The sequence below is a fragment of the Neoarius graeffei genome, chromosome 7 (assembly GCF_027579695.1).
Source record: "Neoarius graeffei isolate fNeoGra1 chromosome 7, fNeoGra1.pri, whole genome shotgun sequence".
NCBI classification, from domain to species: domain Eukaryota; kingdom Metazoa; phylum Chordata; class Actinopteri; order Siluriformes; family Ariidae; genus Neoarius; species Neoarius graeffei.
The window spans coordinates 78284065-78311983 of NC_083575.1; the positions used below are offsets into that span (position 1 = coordinate 78284065).

General features: G+C 40.6%; 1 protein-coding gene across 3 annotated transcripts in view; it reads right to left on the reverse strand.

Moving 5' to 3' along the window:
• Window positions 1-50: 50 nt before the first annotated feature.
• LOC132889697 (probable E3 ubiquitin-protein ligase HERC6) overlaps window positions 51-27919 on the reverse strand; it is a 51295-nt gene continuing 23426 nt past the window's right edge. The window contains exons 9-23 of one of the 3 annotated variants that reach the window (XM_060926450.1): window positions 20112-20209; window positions 19952-20011; window positions 18252-18339; window positions 12511-12691; window positions 11030-11181; window positions 10003-10134; window positions 9808-9906; window positions 9081-9254; window positions 5230-5370; window positions 4935-5101; window positions 4696-4762; window positions 4527-4597; window positions 2733-2916; window positions 2539-2641; window positions 51-643 (exon numbers count right to left, since the gene is read on the reverse strand). In XM_060926450.1, the coding sequence (XP_060782433.1) occupies window positions 417-643; window positions 2539-2641; window positions 2733-2916; window positions 4527-4597; window positions 4696-4762; window positions 4935-5101; window positions 5230-5370; window positions 9081-9254; window positions 9808-9906; window positions 10003-10134; window positions 11030-11181; window positions 12511-12691; window positions 18252-18339; window positions 19952-20011; window positions 20112-20209 (1944 nt within the window). In that variant the 3' untranslated portion in view covers window positions 51-416. Of the gene's footprint in view, window positions 644-2538; window positions 2642-2732; window positions 2917-4526; window positions 4598-4695; window positions 4763-4934; window positions 5102-5229; window positions 5371-9080; window positions 9255-9807; window positions 9907-10002; window positions 10135-11029; window positions 11182-12510; window positions 12692-18251; window positions 18343-19951; window positions 20012-20111; window positions 20210-27919 lie in introns of those variants that run through there. The other 2 variants (XM_060926449.1, XM_060926451.1) reach the window with 2 other exon arrangements.

Below are 27919 nucleotides of genomic sequence, written 5' to 3' on the forward strand. Positions count from 1 at the left end.
TCATTCACACTGACCTCATGAACAGAACATACTTTTATTTGAAGTCCATGATGTATTTTGAACAACTTTTCAATGCATATAATCGCCTTTAATCAGCGTTATACTGGTCAATCATGTTATGCCTACGTGACCAATTTCAGTTTTGCACTCACCACAGCTAATAAGACAAATGGTACATGTAAGAACCTAAATGACAGTGTTTCCTCTCCCCAATTTGTAAGTAATGCAATTCAAACAAATATTCTTTGTAGTTCACCCACAACAACAAGAAAACTAGTGCTTGTTACTTGAAATTTTCATAAATCAAGGCTGAACAGCAACCTAATATAATAAGAATGTAAAGCAAAACAATTATATATGTTATAGGAGTATATAAGATTTAGAACAATCCATGACCTAAATATTCAAAAATCAATTCATCCAGTTTTTGTATCTTCTATCCAAAAGCCTCGGTTGTGATTTATTGCTTTGATAAGCTTTGCCTTTAGACGCTCCTTGTTCTCATATGGAGGGAGCACGAAATGAGAGTGGCAGATGAAGGACTCTGGCAGGTGGTCCTGGGTGAAGTTAGGACGGTCCAACATGGTCATCCTAACCTGCTCCATCCCAAGGATGGGTACACGATCACAGCCTGTAAGAAACACTGAAAAAAGAGGGAGGACAAAAGATGTTGCGTGAGGGTGTTGCAGAATGGTCCAAGGAAGGTAGAGAACTTTAAAATGTCAGCAGGCACCATATACAAGAGAAAATATCACACTATCTATCTATCTATGGTGGTGTAGTGGTTAGCACTGTTTCCTCCCAGCAAGAAGGTCCTGGGTTTGAGCCCAATGGCTGACAAGGGCCTTTCTGTGTGGAGTTTGCATGTTCTCTGGGTGGGTTTTCCCTACAGTCCAAAGACATGCAGGTTAGGCTAATTGGTAGCTCTAAATTGACTGTAGGTGTGAATGGTTGTTTGTCTCTATGTGTCAGCCCTGCAATGACCTGGCAACTTGTCCAGAGTGTACCCTGCCTCTCATTCATAGTCAGCTGGGATAGGCTCCAGCTTGCCTGTGACCCTGCACAGGATAAGTGGCTGCAGATAATGGATGGATGGATCCTATCCATAATGGATGGAGTCTATCCCAGCTGACTATGGGTGAGAGGCGGGGTACACCCTGGACAAATCACCAGGTCATTGCAGGGCTGAGACAAAGAGACAACCATTCACACCTACGGTCAATTTAGAGCCACCAGTTAGCCTAACCTGCATGTCTTTGGACTGTGGGGGAAACCGGAGCACCCAGAGGAAACCCATACAGATAACATGCAAACTCCACACAGAAAGGCCACTGTCGACTATTGGGCTCGAACCCAGAACGTTCTTGCTGTGAGGCGACAGTGCTAACCACTACATCACCGTACCACCCCATATGTGTGTGTATATATCTCATCTCATTATCTCTAGCCGCTTTGTCCTGTTCTACAGGGTCGCAGGCAAGCTGGAGCCTATCCCAGCTGACTACGGGCAAAAGGCGGGGTACACCCTGGACAAGTCGCCAGGTCATCACAGGGCTGATACATAGACACAGACAACCATTCACACCTACGGTCAATTTAGAGCCACCAGTTAACCTAACTTGCATGTCTTTGGACTGTGGGGGAAACCAGAGCACCCGAAGGAAACCCACGTGGACACAGGGAGAGCATGCAAACTCCACACAGAAAGGCCCTCACCAGCCACAGGGCTCGAACCCGAACCTTCTTGCTGTGAGGCGACAGCGCTAACCACTACACCACCGTGCCGCCCCATATACACACGAGGGTAAGTCAAAAAGTTCTAAGACAGATGCTATAATTTCAAAAGGAATTCAAAAGAATTCAAAAAAGGAATACAAAGAAGGAATTCTCCAATGGAAACATCACTTGCAGAAGTGTTTAGACTTAAAGGGAGGATATGTAGAGAAATAGCTTTATTTTCATAAATAAAGATTTTTTTCATTTGTCTTAGAACATTTTGACTTACCCTCATTTTATATATATATATGGGGCGGCACGGTGGTGTAGTGGTTAGCGCTGTCGCCTCACAGCAAGAAGGTCCTGGGTTCGAGCCCCGGGGCCGGCGAGGGCCTTTCTGTGTGGAGTTTGCATGTTCTCCCCGTGTCCGTGTGGGTTTCCTCCGGGTGCTCCGGTTTCCCCCACAGTCCAAAGACATGCAGGTTAGGTTAACTGGTGACTCTAAATTGACCGTAGGTGTGAGTGTGAATGGTTGTCTGTGTCTATGTGTCAGCCCTGTGATGACCTGGCGACTTGTCCAGGGTGTATCCCGCCTTTCGCCCGTAGTCAGCTGGGATAGGCTCCAGCTTGCCTGCGACCCTGTAGAAGGATAAAGCGGCTAGAGATAATGAGATGAGATGAGATAGATATATATATATATACTAGTAAATACAATATGGAAGGAATGACCTAGTTAGCATACTGAACTTATAGTCCCAAACAGTTTTAATTTTATGGCTACTCGTTCCATGTTTCCAACATGAGATTAATCAATGGACTCACAGAGAAAAGCTTTCTTTTGTTCATCCGTCAGCTCTTCAAATACCTCCCAGAAAGCAATGATAGTAGGGTGTCTCTCATGGTACTGCCCAGCATATACTGTATTCTAAATATAACAATACAGTAATTGACAATTTGCGATATAATCATAACAGGATCGGATTTTTTTAGTTATATTATTTAAATAATTGTTTTACCTGTCTGAAAGTGGCCCAGTCGTATTCCTCTGTGCCCACCATCACTCCTCTGAGTTCCTCTGGCTGGAAGAAGTTCACCACGTCTTCATCACACACTTTGTAGAATCCCCTCTTAAACTCATTAAACACCCGCTCCACTGACTTGTTCAGTGCGTAGTCTACATATGCCTCCACAAACTCCTTCCTGTTGAAGTAATGTGTGTATAGACTCAGTGCTACTTTACTGGCAAAGGGAGGTTGTACAAAGTATTAAATGCAGGGGTGCCAATAATAGTGGCACATATTTTTTTGTTGAAAATAATTATTTCTTGATGAGGGATTTGTTTTTCTCTGAACAAGTTTTTTTTTTCAATTAAAGGTTGGATTTTTCTCATTACCTCGCCCGGGACGGAGTCCACTAGGGGGCGAGGTGTTGTTTTCGGTCGGGTTTGTTTGTTTGTTAATGATATTATGGGAAAACAGCTGGATCAATCTTCATGAAACTTTCAGGATAGATGGGCATTGGTCTCAAATATAACCGCCAACATTTTGAGGGTAATCCGGTCAAAGTCAAGGTCACGGTGACCAAAAAGGTAAAAAAAATTAAAAAATACACCTCCGAGCTCAGACTGCAGGAGAAAGACTCATCATCCGCTGCTTTGGAAAGACTCCTCCTACAAATACGCTGATTGGATCACTACCTGCCTCATTTGCATATACTGTGCTGTCATTAGATGGTTTCTTGGTTCGTTTACATATGCAAAGGAAGGGGGTTTGGTCACGTCCACTTTTAAACCCCACTGATAAAAACTTCCCTGCTCTGTTCATTTATTATTATAAATATAAATTATAAATAAATGGACTAGACTAAAGAAATCGATTTCAGACATGTTTATGCTTATTACAGAGGGAAAGTGCCACTGAGCTCTAGCACCAGGCCATTTCTGGGAAATAAGAGTTTGGGTCATGGTGACAGCATGTGTATGTCAGCCTCAGTTCAAAGGTTTCAGTTTTGAAAACTGTAAAAGTTAAGAGTAGAATAATATAATGTACAGACACTTGGTATATTTTATTTCTCATCTCATTATCTCTAGCCACTTTATCCTTCTACAGGGTCGCAGGCAAGCTGGAGCCTATCCCAGCTGACTACGGGCGAAAGGCGGGGTACACCCTGGACAAGTTGCCAGGTCATCACAGGGCTGACACATAGACACAGACAACCATTCACACTCACATTCACACCTACGGTCAATTTAGAGTCACCAGTTAACCTAACCTGCATGTCTTTGGACTGTGGGGGAAACCGGAGCACCCGGAGGAAACCCACGCGGACACAGGGAGAACATGCAAACTCCACACAGAAAGGCCCTCGCCGGCCACGGGGCTCGAACCCGGACCTTCTTGCTGTGAGGCGACAGCACTAACCACTACACCACCATGCCGCCCTATTTTATTTCTGTGATTTTTAAATTGTTCATTTTTGGATTACGCTTCATTTTTGTGACTACTGCCTCATAGATTAAATATATTTGCTATATTTACTGTATGGACATGGGATCAGAAAACAATTTTATTTATAAGCAGTAGTCACACGTAGGGATATCTTCCTTCATATTCATCATAAGTGCTACTGGGCGAGGTTTGTTTTGCCTAGCAACACTTGTTTTTTTCAGTGTGAGATGAAATGACTTCACCAAATGGTGGATTTTTTTCTAGCCCTTTTTACTAATCTTTACAAGGGGTGCCAATAATTGTGGAATGCACTGTATATTGTGAATGTTGCAACTTCACTAATTTGAATAAGATACACTTTACTTGTTAGCACTTGTCACAGGTTTTTCTCTTTGGTGCGAATCCAACTCCACATCTGCACCATCCCAGTGGACCTGTGGTTTGATGGACACATGCTTATTCATAAATGATAAACAATGCATAACAAGTAGTTAGCCAATTTTTTTTTTTGCAAGCTCACTGAGTCTCGTACACGGAAAGTGAGATCCATGTTCTCAGCATCTTCGTCTTGGTAGTCGTATAAATGGTTATGCAAACTCCTGAGAGACACAATAAAGAGATTAAATATTCCAGCCCACTGATTACTGAAAAAAGACAGCATTTGGTTTACTTACTATTCCACAGTCACAGATACTTTAACCGTTTAATGTTCTGACTCGAAACTTTTCAACACAATGATACCAAATAAATCAATAAATTCAAGTTTCTTACCTGCCAACTTGTGGCCTGAATTCAATCATATCCTCTAGAGTAGGCTTTACATCGACCAGCTTCTTAAACAAGGCCAGAGGAAATGGCATATGCACTATGTTGTTATTGTAGAGGGCCAGGCCACAGAGGATCCCAAACAGGAAGTATCGCTTTGAGTCATGTGTTGGCTAAAAGAGACAATCAAAGCAATTCATTAATAATTCATTTGCTCAATAGCCAAATGTTTTTTTAAAAAAGACTACTGAGGATTACTCTGGAGTGCTTTGATTTACGTATGAAGAAATGTATTTTGCACCTTGGCAGGGAACCAGATCATCGTTTCGCTGTCATTGTACATGAACATCCTTGATTCAGGAGCTAAAAGCTCACTAAAGGCATGGAGGAAGAAATCTCTTTTGCTTAGATCAGTCAGTTTGGAGTCTTCTACAAACTGGACCTGCAAGAAACCTGGAGTGTGAATACCTTAGAAAACAAACAAATTGTTGGGCAGTCATAGGGCATTAGGCGACCCCGTGGTTCCCAGGTCAATCCTGAGCTCAGGTGACTATATTACATTTTTACATTCAACTCTTTTGGAAGATAGTTTGATCCCAAGAGGCTTACATCTAAGACAGGACTGAATAGTTGAAGGTTAAAGGGCCTTGCTCAGTTGCAGGTGGGTGGCAAAGCCATTTCTTTCTATATGCAATATAAGCAGTTGACTGTTGCTCATGGACCACCAGGGGGCCCCAGGATCTTTAATATTGATAGGCTAAAATCACACTTTACTATGGTTAGGGTGAGGTCAATTTACATGACTACATGGTAACTAACAAAATACGAGGATACTTCAAAAAGTTCTCGTCCTCACTCAGAAAACATCACAGGAGAAAGATTGTTCTTGAATTATTTTTCAACATAGTTCCCTTTAGCCTCAATGCACTTGGTCCACCGATGTTCAAACTTCACTATCCCTTCGCAGAAGGTCAAATCTTGAGCCTCCAGATCCTCCTCAACAGCATGGATGACTTCATTATCACTGAAAATGGCAACCACGTGAGTGGGGGTCCTTCAGTGCCATTGGCCTAAACTCTGGAATTCTCTTCCTCACATTCTCTGTGACTGCTCTTCTTTCTCTTTTTTCTTATCTCAATTGAATACTTATCTCTTCCATGAACATTTCTCTTCCTCTCTTGCTGCTTAGTCTTTTTCCCCCCTCCCTCCTGTAAAGCAACCTTGGGATTGTGAAAGGCGCTATATAAATTATTATTATTAGTTCATCCGGCAAACATGCGATGAGCTTATGCCATCATGTGTTGCCCGTCGTCTGTCCGTGGTCTGTCATCTAGCGTCCATCCGGTGTCGTCTACATTTCATGAAAATCGCTGCTTCTCTCTCAATTCTTCAAGTTTTATACTTTTTGGCAGGAAGGTAGGTCTACCTGGGCTGCATATAGCTTCTATCCAAATTTACATAATTGCAATTAATAATGAAGATATGGAGTAATTAAACCATAACGAGCAGTTTAAACACAAATTGTTTCTTCTCCCTCAGTTCTTCACCAATTTTTACTCTTTCAGGCATGAAGGTAGAGGCACCTAGGGTGCATATAACTTCTACCCACTCTGGCCCCATCTAGTCCAGAAGAAGCGATCTAAAGTGAGCAACCTTGCACAGTTCTACTCTCAACTAGTCCAGCTCAAATATTTGAGAGTAGAACTGCGCAAGGTGGCCCACTTTAGATCGTTCCTTCTGGACTAGACAGGGCCAGAGTGAGCTATGCCGTCATTGATGGTCTCGTTGTTGTTGTTGTTGTTGTTATTGTTGTTGTTGTTATTATTATTATTATTATTATTATTATTATTATTATTACAGAGTAGTGGTCACATGCTTTCAAAATACAGTGGCCTATATGGAAACAAAAACAATGAATTGGATTCTGGGAAGGGTGAGCCATTTAAGCATTCATATCTATCTGTAGTGGAAAATACACAAATACAACCCCGATTCCAAAAAAGTTGGGACAAAGTACAAGTTGTAAATAAAAATGGAATGCAATAATTTACAAATCTCAAAAACTGATATTGTATTCACAATAGAACATAGACAACATATCAAATGTCGAAAGTGAGGCATTTTGAAATTTCATGCCAAATATTGGCTCATTTGAAATTTCATGACAGCAACACATCTCAAAGTTGGGACAGGGGCAATAAGAGGCTGGACAAGTTAAAGGTACAAAAAAGGAACAGCTGGAGGATCAAACTGCAACTCATTAGGTCAATTGGCAATAGGTCATTAACATGACTGGGTATAAAAAGAGCATCTTGGAGTGGCAGCGGCTCTCAGAAGTAAAGATGGGAAGAGGATCACCAATCCCTCTAATTCTGTGCCGACAAATAGTGGAGCAATATCAGAAAGGAGTTTGACAGTGTAAAATTGCAAAGAGTTTGAACATATCATCATCTACAGTGCATAATATCAAAAGATTCAGAGAATCTGGAAGAATCTCTGTGCATAAGGGTCAAGGCCGGAAAACCATACTGGGTGCCCGTGATCTTCGGGCCCTTAGACGGCACTGCATCACATACAGGCATGCTTCTGTATTGGAAATCACAAAATGGGCTCAGGAATATTTCCAGAGAACATTATCTGTGAACACAATTCACCGTGCCATCCGCCGTTGCCAGCTAAAACTCTATAGTTCAAAGAAGAAGCCGTATCTAAACATGATCCAGAAGCACAGACGTCTTCTCTGGGCCAAGGCTCATTTAAAATGGACTGTGGCAAAGTGGAAAACTGTTCTGTGGTCAGACGAATCAAAATTTGAAGTTCTTTATGGAAATCAGGGACGCCATGTCATTTGGACTAAAGAGGAGAAGGACGACCCAAGTTGTTATCAGCACTCAGTTCAGAAGCCTGAATCTCTGATGGTATGGGATTGCATTAGTGCGTGTGGCATGGGCAGCTTACACATCTGGAAAGACACCATCAATGTTGAAAGGTATATCCAGGTTCTAGAGCAACATATGCTCCCATCCAGACGACGTCTCTTTCAGGGAAGACCTTGCATTTTCCAACATGACAATGCCAAACCACATACTGCATCAATTACAGCATCATGGCTGCGTAGAAGAAGGGTCCGGGTACTGAACTGGCCAGTCCAGATCTTTCACCCATAGAAAACATTTGGCGCATCATAAAACGGAAGATACGACAAAAAAGACTTAAGACAGTTGAGCAACTAGAATCCTACATTAGACAAGAATGGGTTAACATTCCTATCCCTAAACTTGTCTCCTCAGTCCCCAGACATTTACAGACTGTTGTAAAGAGAAAAGGGGATGTCTCACAGTGGTAAACATGGCCTTGTCCCAACTTTTTTGAGATGTGTTGTTGTCATGAAATTTAAAATCACCTAATTTTTCTCTTCAAATGATACATTTTCTCAGTTTAAACATTTGATATGTCATCTATGTTCTATCCTGAATAAAATATGGAATTTTGAAACTTCCACATCATTGCATTCCGTTTTTATTTACAATTTGTACTTTGTCCCAACTTTTTTGGAATCGGGGTTGTAGAAGAAGGCAGAAGAGGAGAAAACACCAGTAAGAAATTAATTTGAATTAATTGGATTCATTCACTGTCTTAATTCCACTTGTTGATGTAACTCAAATGGAAGAAGTTGTGTCTAACTAGGTAGCTAGCTAGCTAATAACTAGAGCATAAAGCTTTACCCTAACATATGTTAAGTTGCTAGCTTGTTACTCCTTGCTTTGACAACAGTATCCTATTAACTCAGTACAGTATCAATTCTGTTCATTCTTGCAAATAAAATATGGTTGATGTGGAACCCTGAATAAGTTGTTGCTTAGGGTCTCCAAATATCCAACAACATCTGTGGTTCGCAGTCCTGGGATTTGGTCTCACAACCTTCAGATCAGGAGCCCAAAGCCTTAACTACTAAGCCTATATTTCCATGTCCACCAGCGTTTTCTCCAGATTCTCCACTTTTTTCCCACCTCCCAAAAACATGCCAGTAGATGACTAGATTAAATTGTCCTAGTTGTGAATGGTTGTGTGTGTGTGTGTGTGTGTGTGTGTGTGTGTGCCTTGTGATTGATCTTTTTTCCCCACAGCTGCTCTAAAAGCTTTTCTTCTCACCACTAAGGCTTTTTTGAAGTTCTCATGGTCAGCATTGTCAAGTTGTCTGAATGTGTCCTCAAGCAAGGCGGTGCGTCTCAGTTTCAACTGGAGGATGGGTGTTGGGACCTCCCAAGTGTATGCCTCTTGAAACAACCCAGCTGCCACGTCATTGTGGATGGACTGATGAACCATCTGGAATGAATTAGATCAGAATAATTGGGGACAGGTTTAGACAAGTATTTCAATATTTACCTCCACCAATTTTGTTGGAGGAGATTATATTTTCACTTCCTTTTTTGTTTGCTTACTTGTTTCCAACATAACTTAAAACGTAGTGAATGGATTTTGATGAAATTTTGACAAAAGATGGGCCATGGGCCTAGGAAAAAGAGTTCAAATTTAGATGCAACTCCAGATATGTATGTGGATTCAGGAATCAAATATGTATGTGGATCCAGGATTTTTTTTTTTTTGGCTGTTCCCAACGTAACTCAAAGTAGTAAACAAATTTTGATGAAATTTGGTGTACAGTTTTAGTATTATCCTGGGCTCAAGTGATTTGATTTTGATGTTGGTAATATATGGCTTGGTGGAGGTATGCACTCTACCAAGTGCCCTTTTAGTTTATTAGTTTTATGGGGTCTGCAGAAAAGATAATATAACGCCTAATTTATTGTGACATGCATTTTAAAAAATGGAAAATGACAGATCACATAACCTTGTCTATTATCAATAACATTAATACCTTTGTTACGAATGCAACATAGTTTAAAATGGTGATTTTGCTCTTCAGATCCAGGAGAAATGGGTAACGACAGAAGATAGCAGGTGTATGTTCCACTTCCTCTCGGGCCATGAAAAGTAATAATAATAAAATGTAAATTAATTGATATCTGTTTGTTTACTGGTTTTGGGCTATAAACATCACCCTGTTTTTTACCAGAACATGTCCCCATTTAATTTGCCTCCACAGCGTGACGTCTCTTTGGAGTAACAGAGGTGAGGTGCCTATCTCTTCAATGTAGAACTCAGCGAGTGCAACCCACCTCGATCTTTCAGCTCTTTTGTTTCCCTTTAAATGGAATACACAGATATATGAATTAGTGTTAATTATTTTAGCTTTCATTAAATGTATTTCAGTTTGTCCCTAGGTTCAAGCTAAATGCTTTTAGAAATGTAAATCCATTTAACAAGAACGCATGGGAAAGCATTTTCCCAAGATGGTATAGTAATTGTATAAGCCTATGAGCTTGGGATCAAACTGGGTGCTACAATAATTCATACGGAATTTTAATCAAGTATCACTTCAAGTATGTGTGATATTGTATGTGATATTACTATTTATTCTATCCATGTTCACTGGATATGAGCAATCACACGCTCTGATTGGCTACTCTACTACTAGGCTATCAGCTCATATACCGTGAGTAGAGAAAAACAAAATGGCGGAGCGTGTTGCTGAACTACCCAAGGACGAAAAAAATCTCGACTTGAAAACGAAACCCCCCAAAAATACAAAAAAACAACAAAATATGGGATAAAAGTATTTGATGGTAAGAACGTATCTTTTTTTTATTTTTCAAGAATTATTATCGCATTTTTCAGAAATTGCTACTGTCGTTTTGCCAGTTTGTTTACATTCTAAGCGGAAATGATTTTGTTGGACGTTTTGTATAAAGTTTTAATTTATTGAATTTGCAAAAAAAAAATGCTCTGTTTCTCAAAATCCAGTGAATGTGGATAGATTAAAACAGTTATTCCACTCAGTCTCGTGGTACATGGCTTATAGCCAACTCGGCGCTATGCGTCTCATCAGCTATCAGTTCATGTATGACTTGATTTCGTGGAATAACTATCAAATATTCCTAGTAATAGGATCTTACTAACATATATACCCCACCCCAACCACAACAAATTTTTGACTTGAAATATTGCATTGAATAATAACTGTATTACTGGGCACTGACCCGATAAAGTAATTTGAGTATTTCCAGCACTGCTTTCACACCAGGGTTATAGTTTAGCCACACATTGGATTTCAGGAGGAAGGCAAGTGCTTGTTTCCACATACAGATGTGTTTGGTCATAATGTTGGCATCCATGGAGGACCAATATTCCTCTGTAGGTTAGAGAAAACATCACCCATTAATATATAAACTGAATTATGATCATTGTATCTCAGTGATCATTTGTAAACTGTATTATTGTAATATTACTAATAAAAACAGTCTCTAATCTCATAAATATTCACCAGAGGAGAATTCGTCATGTCATTACTGCCTTTATCAGGATGCTTAATGTTAAATGTCTTCAGCTGCCTAAGAACAGTACTGTACAAATAACATTTATCTGCATTTCCTGCACCACAAATCACCATTATATGTCTGTAAATAAAATCGGTATATGCTATAAGAGGATCCAAAACTCTGAGTTCAAACCTGTTCTCTTTTTCACAAAGCAAGAATACATTGTTTTAAGCCAAGCCAGCTAAATTGTTTTTCTTTCATAAAATTATATACTGAGCAAATATCCTGTTGACATACCACATATTTATCATCAATTATCTGTGTTATCATCCTTTCGCTAACAGTCATGAAAAACCAACATTTATGGCTTTAAATAAGGATATCATTGTAACATGCAGAAATGGGAGGCAGGATGCAAAGCTCAGCATTGGTTTAATTAAGAACAATCCATGACACCTTGTCAGAAATCCAAATGGGGTCAGAGCACAGTCAGATCCATAGTTGTTAGATGTAATTTTTAAGATCAACAATGAAATGCTATATATTAAACTAAGGCACAAAGGAATCACACAAAGGAATCCTGATAAGACTTTGTAAAGAGACGATGAAACAGACAAAGAAATCAATGAGCTAACACAGAAAAGGTCGACACAATAGGCTAACAATGCAGAGACAGGACTATCCATCCATCCATTAACTGTAACCGCTTATCCTGTGCAGGGTCACGGGCAAGCTGGAGCTTATCCCAGCTGACTATGGGTGAGAGGCGGGGTACACCCTGGACAAGTCACCAAATCATTACAGGGCTGACACATAGAGACAAACAACCATTCACACTCACATTCACACCTACGGTCAATTTAAAGCCACCAATTAACCTAACCTGCATGTCTTTGGACTGTGGGGAAAACTGGAGCACCCAGAGGAAACCCACGCAGACATGGGGAGAACATGCAAACTCCACACAGAAAGGCCCCCATCAGCCACTGGGCTCGAACCCAGAACCTCCTTGCTGTGAGGCGACAGTGCTAACCACTACACCACCGTGCCGACAGACAGAACTATATTTTTATTATTATTAGAATGTATTAATACAACTTCCTACCTTTCCATGGAGGAACATGGATTCCTACTCTTGTCCATATTTACCTGTATTTCTAATAGAGATCTATACATAAATAATAATGGCATTAAAATCTTACTCAAGCTTGTCATGGCAGTCTCATGGAGGTCTATGATAGTTACAGCTAATGGCAGCACCATTTCAATGACATTGTGCTGTTCATGAAGAATGGAGCACATGGGCAAAAGCAGGAAGATCTCAGGACACCTCATCACTGGAGCAGCATGAAAAAGTATTTCCACCAGTTGTTTGATGTTCATCTGGGGTAAAAGGACAGTGATGGGACTGACATTATATAATATAGGACAAAAATGATCAAATGTTCCAATTGTACATAGGATCAAGACAGTCATGGGATTAACCCTTAACTTGTTCTGTTTTCTCTTTTACCTATTTTTGACCAACAGGGGATGAGTTCTTGAAATGGTTTCAATCAGGATTCTTTGTACCTTGGTGCCAGCTAGCGACTCGTCCTGTATTTTCACCAGTTTTGAGTGGAACCAGTGTAGTCAAGGATGCATCAAGAATGGAGGGTGTTGCACAATTCACAACAAGATCACTTGTGAGCTACTGCTCACTTACGTATCCCCCCACTCTCGGTTATATCAAAATGCAAGCAATTGAAGGAATAGGACACTTATTATGAATGTTGACTTCAACAAATAATTAACCCTGAAACAAGTAAGTAAAGAGCAGTGTTCTCCCCAGTTATTTCAAATAGCATCCTGGTAAACTGTCATTTTGAAATAGCATTTTGCTTCTTCAAATAGCATCAAAATCCACTTTATATGTTTCGTAAATACATTCAGTCCGTAAACAGGAAGTCGATGTGCGACAGACCTGAAAACGGTATACACAGTATAGAACCCCAAGCTGAAGTTTGGTACCAAGTGGCTATGATTTGTGGTTGCTGAGAAGAAAGGGTGTTTCAGACGGACGGAAATATAGATGGACGGACAAAGGTAAAAAAAACAGTATACCCCCCCTCCTTCGGAGCAGGGGTATAATGAGAGTAAACAGTAGTGGCAAGATGGTGGTGCGCATTGATTACTTGTGAGCTCTTCTTCTGTTATTACAGATATTTATCTTTGTTCCATTTTTTCTGAAGCTATATCCTTTTCCATTGCGTTCTTCATTGCTGTACTCTGCTTCCTCTCAAAACTCATGACAAACTAATGAGTGACTGATTTCATCATGGTTCACGCTGGAAAAACCAGCTATATTTTGGTTCCCACTGGGAACCAACTTTTCAGGTTCTGAACTGTCACATCCATGCTCATTTGCGCGCTCACCGAATTTTCACTCACACGCTCTGAGCAGTGCGCCTCTAAGACTAATGACAAGCACCTGCCCTGGATTAAAGCGCAATCAGCATGCACTTTAAAGGACGCCAAGTACTCACTCACATTGCGAAGTATTGCATTGACTGTGACCCTGACTGAGCCATGTAATTGTATTTTATTCCTGGTTCTCGACTCACGTTTTTGTTTTTTTTTGGATTCTGATCTTGTCTTTGTCTACACCAGTCTGTTTGTGCCTTGCTCGACCTCTGCCTGTCTATTGTTCATGATTTCTGCCTGCCTTTCTGGATTGTATGCCTGCTGATTGTAGTTTTTACAATAAACTCTTCCTGCATTTACAGGTAGTCGTCGATTTACGACCTATGTGACTTACGACCGATCGACTTTACGACCGTCTGGTTATGACTGGCAAGTGTTTACCAGCTGAGCTAGCTGAGCATACGACAGTTTCCGCCCCAGCTCCCGGCAGCGCCCAGCATCCAGCCAGTGTTGCCAGATACTGCTGACGGTTTCCAGCCCAAAATATGTTCAAAACCCGCCAAAATGCACTTAAAACCGCCCAATCTGGCAACACTGCATCCAGCCTCTTCTCTTATGTGTGCAGTGTTTCGCTGGACAAACAACAAGCAAGCTACAGCGCGCATACGGCTTAACCAGATCTTGTGCTATAATGTGCGCAGCTGGTAATCAAAGTAACTTTCACTTTTCTGTTCTGTTACACTGTTCTGTGTCCAATGTCCAAAATGAAAAGTTAGTTTTCAACTCTTCAGCTAAAAAAATGTAATTAAAACGATTGTGTTGTTGAAATGATGTGTTTGCAATTTATTTATAATCAAAAACTGATACAGGTGGATGAAAGCGTGATAGTGTGATAAAAAGTACTATACTAGTACTACTGAGTGATAAGAAGTCCTAGTGAATGCTTGATAAGTAGACAATAATAAATAATTAGGTGTATTTTTCGGCGCGCGCTATGCGCGTGCACTATGACTCAAAATAATATACCGGCAAGAAATAAAAGTAGTGGGGCTGTTAAGCTCTTATTATCAGAAGAATTGTGCACAAAATGGAAAAAGCATGAAACTTTCAGAGTTTGTTCTTGAAGGCATAAGCTTTAATTTGAGACGTGGAGGCATTCTCAGTTTGACCTCTGGGGTCAGCTAGAGGTCATTGACCTCCATGATGGCACATTTCTATGCATGAAATTAGAAAAGGCTGTATTTTAACACCTAAATGTGATGTAAATATAAAATAAATGTGTTTTTCCATATTACTGGGCATGAAAAAATCATATATAATACTGATATTCCTCTTAGGGGTAACTTCAGGGGTCAGGTAGAGGTCATTGACCTTTGAAATTTGAAGTTTCTATGCATGACATTCTAGACGGGTGTATCTTAGGATCTAAATGTGATAGAAATGTGAAATTAATGTGTATTTCCTTGTTTCTGACCATGAGAAACCCATTTTTAATACTGGTATTACTCTTAGGCAGCTGGGCCATAGAAGGTTCACGCTGCACGCTACACGCTACACGTTCACGTGAAGAACCGGACCCTGGGCCATTAAACTTCATGCTTGGATGTTCACGTGTTGCGTCTGTTCTACTTTGACCGAGTAACCAACAATATGGACTCTTCGGATGATGACGATTGCCTCATTCTGCTTTTACTGAGACAGAGGAAGAGAAAAAGGAACAGAATTTGGAGCCGAGAACACTTCCTTCTGAGAGAAACCCGTGGTGAATTTCACCGAACATTCTATAATCTGCTTGACAATCCCGATGAAGAACTATTTTTCAATTATACCATTCAATTATATTTTTTCTGAAGTTTTCCCCTGAAAGCATAGAGTTATCTCCCTAGACCCGTTCTGATTGGCTGGCGTGGCGGTGACCGCATGCATTGACTGGAATTTCCATCTTCACGCCTAGAAAAAAGTGTGCATGTTCATTTCACGCTTCACGCGTGAAGTGTGCAGCGTGCAGCGTGCAACGTGAACGCCGTTCTATGGCCCAGAGCAAGTCATGCTACGTTTGTCCACTTTTCTTTACACGCGTGTAGCGTGTAGTGTGCAGCATGCAGCGTGCAGCGTGAACCTTCTATGGCCCAGCTGCCTTACAGGTCATGTCTGGGGTCAGCTAGAGGTCACTGACCTCCAGCATAATGCATATCTATGCACGAAATTAGAAACGGGTGTATCTTAGGTTCTAAATGTGATAGAAATGTAAACTAAATGTGTATTTCCATGTTTCTGGCCATGATAAACTAATTTTTAATATTGATATCATTTTTATAAGTCACCTCTGAGGTCAGCTAGAGGTCACTGACCTCCACGATAATGCATTTCTAAGCATGAAATTAGAAACAATCTATCTTTGGATTAAAATGTGAAATACTGTAAATGTAAAGTAAATATATGATTCCATGTTTCTGGACATGACACAACTCATTTCTGATAAGTAAAACACCTCCAGTGGTCACAAACTATGTCAGAAGCTGAACACAGTTGCCCCATTTCCATTGATAATTTCAAAGTGAGTAATGTTTTGGAGCATTTGCTCTCATTTGCACTAGAGTTGAAGAATACAGTATATTGTAGTTTAATTTTCAGTCATTTTAATGTTGGACATTGATAGGGCAATTCTAAATTCACAGGAATAACTATATGTCAGTCTAGCAGAGGTAGAGATTCAACGGAATTTTCATGTTCATGTTTTGTGTGTAGCCCATTATTTTCCCGCGGTTCAGAGTGGGGCAAGATCACTGGAAAACATCCCCCCTACACAAGATGCTTTGAGGCAACATATAAAAAGAGCAATGTACCAGGCTAATATATGGAACCTTGCTTTGGTTTCTCAACCATGTTTGCCCAGTCCATCAGACTGGGGATGGATTGACACCGATGCTGGATGGCAGCCACTTTGGACAACACTCCCTGAAGCTTCACAGGCTTGCTATGAACTTGTGCACTGTGGTTGCAAAAAGGGTTGTACTGGGCACTGTAGATGTAAAAAGGCAGCCTTAAAGTGCACAGCACTGTGCACATGCTCTGGTGACTGCAGCGACTAAATCAGTGTTCTGTAGTTACAATTTGTAGGCCAACATTGTAATCCCCAAAGGTCAAGGCCCTTAGAATAAATGTAGATACTATAAGTGATTTTAAAATGTTCTTTATGGAACCTGTTCAACTTTTTACACTGCATTTAGAGTTTTGATTGTAGTTCAAGTTTTTGATTAGTTAAAGTTTATAATTTCTGACAAGTTGAAGTATATTTCTGTCATGTTCATATTCATATGGAATTGTTTCTTACAATCCAAAACACATGAGATTTTTAAATAGATTTATCAAAATGTGGGATGTTTCCCAACCTTGCCTGTTCTCCATGATGTTGACCTCTCAGAATGATATCAGTATCAAAAATGGGTTTCTCATGTACAGAATCATAGAAATACAAATTTAGTTTACATTTCTATCACATTTAGAACCTGAGGTACACCCGTTTCTAATTTTATTTATAGAAATGCATTATGCTGGAGGTCAGTGACCTCTAGCTGACCCCAGAGATGACCTGTAAGAGTAATATCAGTATCAAAAATGGGTTTCTCATGGTCAGAAACAAGGAAATACACATTAACTTCACATTTCTATCACATTTAGATCCTAAGATACACCCGTCTAGAATTTCATGCATAGAAACTTCAAATTTCAAAGGTCAATGACCTCTACCTGACCCCTGAAGTTACACCTAAGAGGAATATCAGTATTATATGTGATTTTTTCATGTCCAGGCACATGGAAAAACACATTTATTTTACATTTACATCACATTTAGATGTTAAGATACAGCCTTTTCTAATTTCATGCATAGAAATGTGATATCATGGAGGTCAATGACCTCTAGCTGACCCCAGAGGTCAAACTGAGAATGCCTCCACGTCTCAAATTAAAGCTTATGCCTTCAAGAACAAACCCTGAAAGTTTCATGCTTTTTTCATTTTGTGCACAATTGTTATGCTTAACAGGCCCACTAAAGTTACTTTCACCCGGAATATGCAGTGTTTGACTTAAACCAAATAATGAGCCAAGGTAATGAAATAAGAAAATGTTGATAAAATAAGACTTTAAGATGATTACAATATCATTACACATCACAATATACTTGCGTTCATTTAACATAGGCCGACTTACGACCAGATCGGTTTACGACCGGTCAGTCGTAACCAAACGCAGTCGTAAGTCGACGACTACCTGTATATCTGCCACCACCACATCACCCATTCACTGACATGAACCAATTTATTTTTGGTCAAAATGAACGGAACCCATTCCCTGTTGGTGGAAAAAGGGCATTTGTGGTTTCAAGGGAAAACAAAATAACTACTTATCAGTAGTTGTTTTAACTCTAAGATGTACTTTTACTCATTTAGCAGACACTCAAGGTAGCCAAAGTAATGTGTTCTAATAAAGTAATGTGTTCAATATAAAGCTTTGGCATCAGAAAGGATTTGAACTCAACTGAATCCTTGATCCAGGGAATCTTCAGGAGCTGGTCAAAGGTCTGGCTAGCAGCATTCAAATCAACCTGAATCATACCTGGAGTATTCCTACTAATGACAGAAAATCATTTTAGTATTGTTTCCAGATTTGTTATGAAGAAAACCACATAATATAAGCAACTCATCCCAGGCACTGGGTAAAGGTAAGAAAAAACTAAAAGATCAAATATATGCATGCTATTTTGTACTGCAAGTTCAATAATTGATTCCTCCTCGTTATCGTCTGGGCAGGCGATACAGAAGCATGGCTGCACGGACTAACAGATTCAAGAACAGTTTTTATTATCAGGCCATCAGAGTTCTTAACTCTAACACCTAAACATTCCACATTGCGCTGTTTACCAATATACCACAAAACTCTATTTACTCTGTCTGTAATGTTAACTGTGCAACCACTCGTTGGTACTAATACTTATTTGTCCTTCCCCAATGTGCAATTATTGGCGCTCACGTGTCATTTTCTCCAATGTGCAATACTTCCGCTACCCCCCCAGCTTTCCCTTATATATGATTTTTAATTCTATTTCTATTTTAAATGTATTTCTATTTTATATTTATGACTTTAATTTTTATATTGCTATACTTTTGAACTTTTGTAGGGCTTCAATGCTGAGACTTGTTCTGTTTCTTCTCTCATCCAACGCAGTGTTGTAGTCGAGTCACTAAACCTCGAGTCCGAGTCCAATCTCAAGTCCCTAGTGTTCAAGTCCAAGTTGTTAAAGAAAATTTTGAGTTGAGTCCACTATTGATCCAAGTCGAGTCCAAGAACAAGACTCCAACCGCACCATTTGATGGTGGCTGTTGCTGCCTTTATGTGAAACCGTCTCTGCTACTGTGTTGGATTAACATTACTGCTTGACTGCCCCATTTTAGTTAACAGGCTACAGATAAAAAGCTTATTCATCGCTCAGCAAGCCCCGCCCACTATCAACAGGGCAAATAACATGAGAGAGGGTTAGCACTAGCTAGTTCATCGCTCAGCAAGCCCCACTATCAACAGCGCAATGAACATAGTGTGTTACTTCCTTCTCTGGGTGGAGTCTTGCCAAATGAAGTTCGAGGTTGTCCCCGTCGTCTCCTCGATAGTTCTTCTACATATGGAACACAGCAGTGCATTTTTTCCCACTGCACGAGAAGTCTGTATAAGCAAAGCGGGCAATCCTAGGGGCTTCTCTCCAGGCATTTTAGTGCCATTAACATTAGTTTGTTCCTAACCATGACGTATGAACAGGTGAAGATGCATTCTCTTGCACGAAATTAGTATAAAATTTAATGGAGATAAAAATATATTTTGCCAAATTATTACGACATGTTACAAAAAAAAAGAAAAAATCATCTCCAATTTATGAGTCCGAATGCAGTTAAAGCAAGAGTCCGAGTCCAAGTCTGAGTCATCAGTGCTCAAGTCCAAGTCAAGTCATGAGTGTTTAAAATTAGGGATTGAGTCAGACTCGAGTCTGAGTCCTGGACTCGAGTACTCCAAGCCTGTTTCATTGTAATGTTGACCCTGTGTTAACATACATATGACAAAAAAAAAAACTGAACTGAACTGCGGTGGGTTTCCCAAAAGCCTCTTAATACTAAGAGTGTTTTAACTAGGAGAGAGAGAGTGTTCATTGTGCTGACCACAAGTCGCTCATTTGTGAGATAACAGATTTACCTGTCCTTAATGAAGCATGCGACGAGATTTGAACTGGTAGCAAAAGTCAAGGAAACTTCCCTGTTGTAAAAATATAAATTATCATGAAAAGGTCACATAGAATAATTTCTTATGGTCTAATTTACTTTTATAATCTAAAACTAAGCCACTTTATTCCTACCTTTTGATTTCTTTGATGTGTTTATCATCCTCCAATTTAATCCATCTCTGCACTTGGGCCTCTTCAAGTTTCCCAATTGGCTCACCAAGAATATTAGTCTTTCAAAAAAATATATTAAAAGAAAAGAAAATCCATTTTTAAAATACAGTTATGAAGATAGATTATGATATAAACTAACAATTCATGTGAATAATTGAAAATAAGGAGCTCACACAACTAAGATATCCATCTCCAAAAGTCAGTTTCTATGCAGAATGGACGATTTCATGGAGGTCATCTCATCTCATTATCTCTAGCCGCTTTATCCTTCTACAGGGTCGCAGGCAAGCTGGAGCCTATCCCAGCTGACTACGGGCGAAAGGCGGGGTACACCCTGGACAAGTCGCCAGGTCATCACAGGGCTGACACATAGACACAGACAACCATTCACACTCACAGTCAATTTAGAGTCACCAGTTAACCTAACCTGCATGTCTTTGGACTGTGGGGGAAACCGGAGCACCCGGAGGAAACCCACGCGGACACGGGGAGAACATGCAAACTCCACACAGAAAGGCCCTCGCCGGCCCTGGGGCTCGAACCCAGGACCTTCTTGCTGTGAGGCGACAGCGCTAACCACTACACCACCGTGCCGCCCTTCATGGAGGTCGCCATTGAAAATATTTTAACCAATCAGAAAAATCCCCCCGATCGTTTCCAGCAGTGCTCTGACGTAATTTGGGCGCAAGACACAGAAGCTCCACATAGTGAATAAGACTTGAAGTTGCCCCTGGCTGGAGATTATTTCATTAAAAGTTTATATGAAAAAAAATTTAAATTCAATTTCTCTAACAGGCGGCACGGTGGTGTAGTGGTTAGCACTGTCGCCTCACAGCAAGAAGGTCCTGGGTTCGAGCCCCGGGGCCGGCGAGGGCCTTTCTGTGTGGAGTTTGCATGTTCTCCCCGTGTCCGCGTGGGTTTCCTCCGGGTGCTCCGGTTTCCCCCACAGTCCAAAGACATGCAGGTTAGGTTAACTGGTGACTCTAAATTGACCGTAGGTGTGAATGTGAGTGTGAATGGTTGTCTGTGTCTATGTGTCAGCCCTGTGATGACCTGGCGACTTGTCCAGGGTGTACCCCGCCTTTCGCCCGTAGTCAGCTGGGATAGGCTCCAGCTTGCCTGCGACCCTGTAGAAGGATAAAGCGGCTAGAGATAATGAGATGAGATGAGATTTCTCTAACAAAAAAAAATGGAGGGTGAAAGATTATAGTGATGTTGCTGATAAACAGCGAGGGAATAGTGAACAGTAGGGCTGTAACGATACACCCAACTCACGATTCGATTCGTATCACGATTTTTGACCCACAATTCGATACACCCACGATTTTTTTAAATATGTTTTTTTAAAGTAGTAAATTTGACTTATTAACATTTACTTACTTACATTAACTATTTAATAACAAATAATTCAGACCACTGCAGAGAATGAGTAATATGTATGCAAAAATGAACAAATGTATATCCAAAGATTTTTTATTTCTCAAAATAATACTGTTGAGCCGGAAGCTCTGTTTTTTTCGGTTCTGAAAAAGTCATTTTTCCAAATTGTGTAAATCTGGTAAGATTTTTTTTTTTTTTTTTGGGGGGGGGGGGGGGGGGGTATGGGGTGACTGTCTCACTCTCATAGGGCCAATGATTTTCTGTGATCGCGGAAAACAGATGGAAATTACGGAATTTTTATAGTGAAACATTGCTCGCGTGTCAAAGTGTAACTGCCGCAGAAGGCTTCTGCATAACTGCCGCTAACGCTCAAGCAGACATGCCTTTCCGGTCAAGGCAGCTTTGTCGGTGATTGGCTTGTGGCACACCTAGCCAGCCAATGAGCTGCTTGTTTACAGATTCACTCCCCGCGTCGCAACCAGAATGGCGACCGCTTAAAAGAAACGAATGCCCTGGTGGTCAGTGTTGCCAGATTGGGTGGTTTTAAGTGCCTTTTGGCAGATTTTGAACATATTTTGGGCTGGAAAACGTCAGCAGTATCTGGCAACACTGCTGGTGGCCAAGGACACCATATGGTTGCCAGTGGCGAGTGTGGACGTTGCGTGACTCGCAGAAGATTGTCGCAGGTCGGCAAAAAAACGACTTACTAATAGATATAAAAAATAAAAGTAATTTAAGTAAGTTTAAAATGTAATTTAAATAAAAAGTAAAGTATTCATGAATTGAAGTTTGGAAGCACCTCTGTTTTTGGGCTGAGGAGAAGTTTGAAAGGGTGTACCGCGATTCTGCCTTCTTGTATCTCGACAGGGATCGTGGCTCTGCGTATTGCGATTTCGATTTCGATACGCATATTGTTACAGCCCTAGTGAACAGCTGATGTATTCCCGTGTGACTGAATGGAGGGAGGTAACTTTTCATATTTATATACCCGGTACAAGTAGTGCTGCTGTGACAGCCTCGTTCTGCTGACTGTAACCTTGCTAGACTACCTACAAACAGATTTGCATACAATCTGACTTACCTAAATCTGTTGAAGAGGCAAGTGCGCAAGTTTTTACATGTTCCTGGCGGCATAAGCACTCGTTAGCATGCTTAGCATGCTCTCGACTCATTCATAAAAAACTTCATCAAGACGTCACCAGGCTAGCCTATCGTAATTACCGTAGTAGACAGTCCAACCCCCGTGGCAACGCAGAAAGAGGGTAAACAAATACTGCTTTACGCAGCTCGTGTGCTCGGAACATTTTGAAGAAAATTGTTTCACTCAAACAACTCGGATGCACCGGGCATTAGGAATACTGTACAAGCCAGCACTGGATCCAGATGCGGTTTCCACAATCTTTGGCCAAAAAGCAGACAAGATAAATGAGACAACGCAGTCAGTTGTCCACAAAAGAGAAGTTCAAAGGGTAAGAAAACACTTTTTATGGCTTCCCTAACTTTTTTATTAAGCATGATGTTATTTTGAGTTTCTTTGGGCATAAACGTAATAATTGCTGATGCAGCTAAGCAGCTTGTGTTAGGACTGGGACTGTTTTGGCCTCTAGAGGCCGCTGTTATTTCCTTTTCTTGTCATGTTTGTTTTGGCCTCTAGAGGCCGCCACTGTTCCTGTGTTTTGTGTTTGTGTTGATTGCCTGTTTGTCTTCATTAGTGTCACCTGTTTCCCATTTATTTTGTGTATTTATACTCCCTCTGTGTGGTCCCTAGTCATGGAGTCTTTATGCTATGCTGTTAGTGCTAGTTCCCTCTGTCCCATGTACCTTGCCTGTGTCTTAGTATTCTTGGTTTTTGTTACTTTCTTTTGGACTTTGTGGATTTTTGTTTTGACCTTTGGATCTTCTGAGCGTTTGAGTTTTTGCCTCTTCTTTTCTGAGTTGGATTTTGGACATTGAACCTTTGGATATTTTTATTTTTGTATATCTTCTGAGCTTTTGGATTTTCCTTTTGTTTTTTCCTTTGGATTGTAAATATTGTAAATAAGCTGTTTTTGATACTCTACTTTCACCTCACGCCTCTGCACTTGAGTCATCCACCTGGTGGCCTAGTGGGGGTTTGCTGGATTATCACACCAGCGACCTGGGTTAGAATCCCAGCAAAACCCTAACAGCTTCATGTTTGTTGGGTGTCTTGCTTTGATTTAGTGTTGTCAAAAAAGCCTTGGTAATGACTAACTAAAACAACTCTATAAATATTGTTCACTTGGGTGTAACCAATTGATATGGTAATGCTTATTTATCATGATCATCATCACTATTCATGGCATTGTCCGAAATACTTGAGGAAATCAATGAAGAAATGTCACTAGCGCTATGGTCCATTTTGTCGAATATGGCCGTGTATTGTAAGTAACGTCACACTTTACGGAAACCATTCGGAGTTCTTTTAGGTATACAGGAATTTTTTTGTGGAATAGCCAACCTCAATCAGTGTAATCTAGTCAAACACGTAATAATTTTAAGAAACAGGTGAAACAGTTTTTATGGAGTAAATTCCAAACCCAGTTTTATGATGTGTATATAACTAATTTTTAATCATTTTGGTGCCATTTCTGTAATCTAGTTGTACTCTGTGATAATTACAGTTAGCATATATTTTTTTGTTTTTTGACTTTCATCATTGTTTATACAATTTTGTCAATTTATTATTGTCTCTTATATTTTATTGTTTCCTACTATCATCAAGAGGATCACATTGGAAATAAGTGTATTTTATACTTTGTGTTGTCCTCTGTGCTATTTATACTGTATCTTTTACATGTATGAATTTTACCAAATAAATCCATACCATACCAGCAGCTCGGGTGTTTCTGGCAATATTTCCGCCTTTTTTCATACAAGTGCATCTTCCTGTAATGTTCACATTAATCCTGTATAGTAAAGCAGTGTTTGTTTACCCTTTTTCTGCGTTGCTGCAGGGGTTGGACTGCCTACTACGGTCATTACGGTAGGCTAGCCTGGGGATGTCGATGACATTTTTCATGAATGAGTCGAGAGCATGCTGAGTAGTATAACGCATAGTTTCAGCCTCGTTTTACAGGTAAAGAGTTCAGGTTTGTCCATAAGTCAGGGTTGCAGCTCATTAATACACTATTTCAGATGTATAGTGAAAAAATTGACATTGTCACTTTAGTAGACCTTTCGCTTTGCCCCTTCAGTACTGAAGTATACACTCAGCCTTGCGCCCAAATGACGTCACACATCATCCTTCCAACAGGCAACATGGCAGCCTCCTGGTGGCATTAGAGCAGCGATACAAAAATGCTCACAACTTTCTTATAAATGGTCAAACATGCCTGAAACCTTTCTTACGGGCTCTCAATATTACAAGCTACCAACCCATGCATGTATTTACTTTGCATTTTCTATTCCTTTAATAGATGTAAATCTGCTCTTTTGTTTTTAGGAGCTAACACCTGACCATTATTCCTTATGTGTAAGGTAGTTGCAATTATTTCTCCTATTAAACACTATTGTAAATATACTAGCAATGTAATCCTGTGATGTCAGCAACAACCAAATTAGCAGCAGAGCCTTTAAAGCAGATACGCAGAACCTTTATTTTTAAATAAATTTCTGAGTGGATAGTATCTCCATCCTTGACTTTTGTATGCTGCATACATGGGAATTTAAAAAAATCTATTTTTGAGAGTTAAAATCGACTGTAAAGTTGGCATTCGAGCTGCCCCACTGAGCCAGCCAGCCCTGAGTGTGTGACGTCACTGCGGTAATTGGTTGCCGAGGCCTTTGACAGCTATAGACCAAAGTCATATAAATAAAAATTTATGGTGAAGGTAAGAAATACTGTTACCGACTTGCTCAACTAAGACTGATTTGTCTTCATTGATTGTGGGTTGACTCTCATTAAAACAGGATAGGTGTTATAACTTATGCAACATACATGTACATGCATGCATTTTCATTGATAAAACGTAAAAGGCTAATTAAATAATCAGATGAACTGAGGTGATGAACAATCACATTCTGAAGCAAATTAAATAATCTTATACCGGTAACTTGAATACACAATACAAGTTGCACGCATTAATCTAAATGCAGGTAAACAATGTATTGTTTTTGTTGTTTTTTTATTCAAATGAGAGTCGGAGCTTACCCGTCCGTGTTCTCGCTTCTTGAAGGCCAATCTTGTGGCCAATTGTTTTGAAACAATCTGACTTTCAGTTGTTCATTCAGTTCTCCGTTCATTCACTTCTTCCACGTAAGGGCAAGATGGCAGCAATATCCAGTTTAGAAATAAGACGGCTGCTCCACTCATTCTCTATTTGGTCCATATGGAGTACTCTGCCATTACTGCTCAGCTCAGGCAATTACTAAAACCCGGGACGGAATGGGACATCACCGGTTTTAGCAACAACCGCAGGGAGGTCACTGCCTGAGCGATATGTCACGTCCTGTTCCATCCCGGGTTTTAGCAACAACCCTCGGCTCACTCCGGAAGAACTGGGGCAACTGAACTTTGCTTTTTAAATAAATAAATACAACCCTGATTCCGGGCGGCACGGTGGTGTAGTGGTTAGCGCTGTCGCCTCACAGCAAGAAGGTCCGGGTTCGAGCCCCGTGGCCGGCGAGGGCCTTTCTGTGCGGAGTTTGCATGTTCTCCCCGTGTCTGCGTGGGTTTCCTCCGGTTGCTCCGGTTTCCCCCACAGTCCAAAGACATGCAGGTTAGGTTAACTGGTGACTCTAAATTGACCATAGGTGTGAGTGTGAATGGTTGTCTGTGTCTACGTGTCAGCCCTGTGATGACCTGGCGACTTGTCCAGGGTGTGCCCCGCCTTTCACCCATAGTCAGCGACTACGTAGTCGCTCCAGCTTGCCTGCGACCCTATAGAACAGGATAAAGCGGCTAGAGATAATGAGATGAGATGAGACAACCCCAGTTCCAAAAAAGTTGGGACAAAGTACAAATTGTAAATAAAAACGGAATGCAATGATGTGAAAGTTTCAAAATTCCATATTTTATTCAGAATAGAACAGAGATGACATATCAAATGTTTAAACTGAGAAAATGTATCATTTAAAGAGAAAAATTAGGTGATTTTAAATTTCATGACAACAACACATCTCAAAAAAGTTGGGACAAGGCCATGTTTACCACTGTGAGACATCCCCTTTTCTCTTTACAACAGTCTGTAAATGTCTGGGGACTGAGGAGACAAGTTGCTCAAGTTTAGAGATGGGAATGTTAACCCATTCTTGTCCAATGTAGGATTCTAGTTGCTCAACTGTCTTAGGTCTTTTTTGTCATATCTTCTGTTTTATGATGCGCCAAATGTTTTCTATGGGTGAAAGATCTGGACTGGAGGCTGGCCAGTTCAGTACCTGGACCCTTCTTCTACGCAGCCATGATGCTGTAATTGATGCAGTATGTGGTTTGGCATTGTCATGTTGGAAAATGCAAGGTCTTCCCTGAAAGAGACATCGTCTGGATGGGAGCATATGTTGCTCTAGAACCTGGATATACCTTTCAGCATTGATGGTGTCTTTCCAGATGTGTAAGCTGCCCATGCCACATGCACTAATGCAACCCCATACCATCAGAGATGCAGGCTTCTGAACTGAGTGCTGATAACAACTTAGGTCGTCCTTCTCCTCTTTAGTCCAAATGACACGGCATCCCTGATTTCCATAAAGAACTTCAAATTTTGATTCGTCTGACCACAGAACAGTTTTCCATTTTGCCACAGTCCATTCTAAATGAGCCTTGGCCCAGAGAAGACGTCTGCGCTTCTGGATCATGTTTAGATATGGCTTCTTCTTTGAACTATAGAGTTTTAGCTGGCAACGGCGGATGGCACGGTGAATTGTGTTCACAGATAATGTTCTCTGGAAATATTCCTGAGCCCATTTTGTGATTTCCAATACAGAAGCATGCCTGTATATGATGCAGTGCCGTCTAAGGCCCCAAAGATCACGGGCACCCAGTATGGTTTTCCAGCCTTGACCCTTACGCACAGAGATTCTTCCAGATTCTCTGAATCTTTTGATGATATCATGCACTGTAGATGATGATATGTTCAAACTCTTTGCAATTTTACACTGTCGAACTCCTTTCTGATATTGCTCCACTATTTGTCGGCGCAGAATTAGGGGGATTGGTGATCCTCTTCCCATCTTTACTTCTGAGAGCCGCTGACACTCCAAGATGCTCTTTTTATACCCAGTCATGTTAATGACCTACTGCCAATTGACCTAATGAGTTGCAATTTGGTCCTCCAGCTGTTCCTTTTTTGTACCTTTAACTTTTCCAGCCTCTTATTGCCCCTGTCCCAACTTTTTTGAGATGTGTTGTTGTCATGAAATTTCAAATGAGC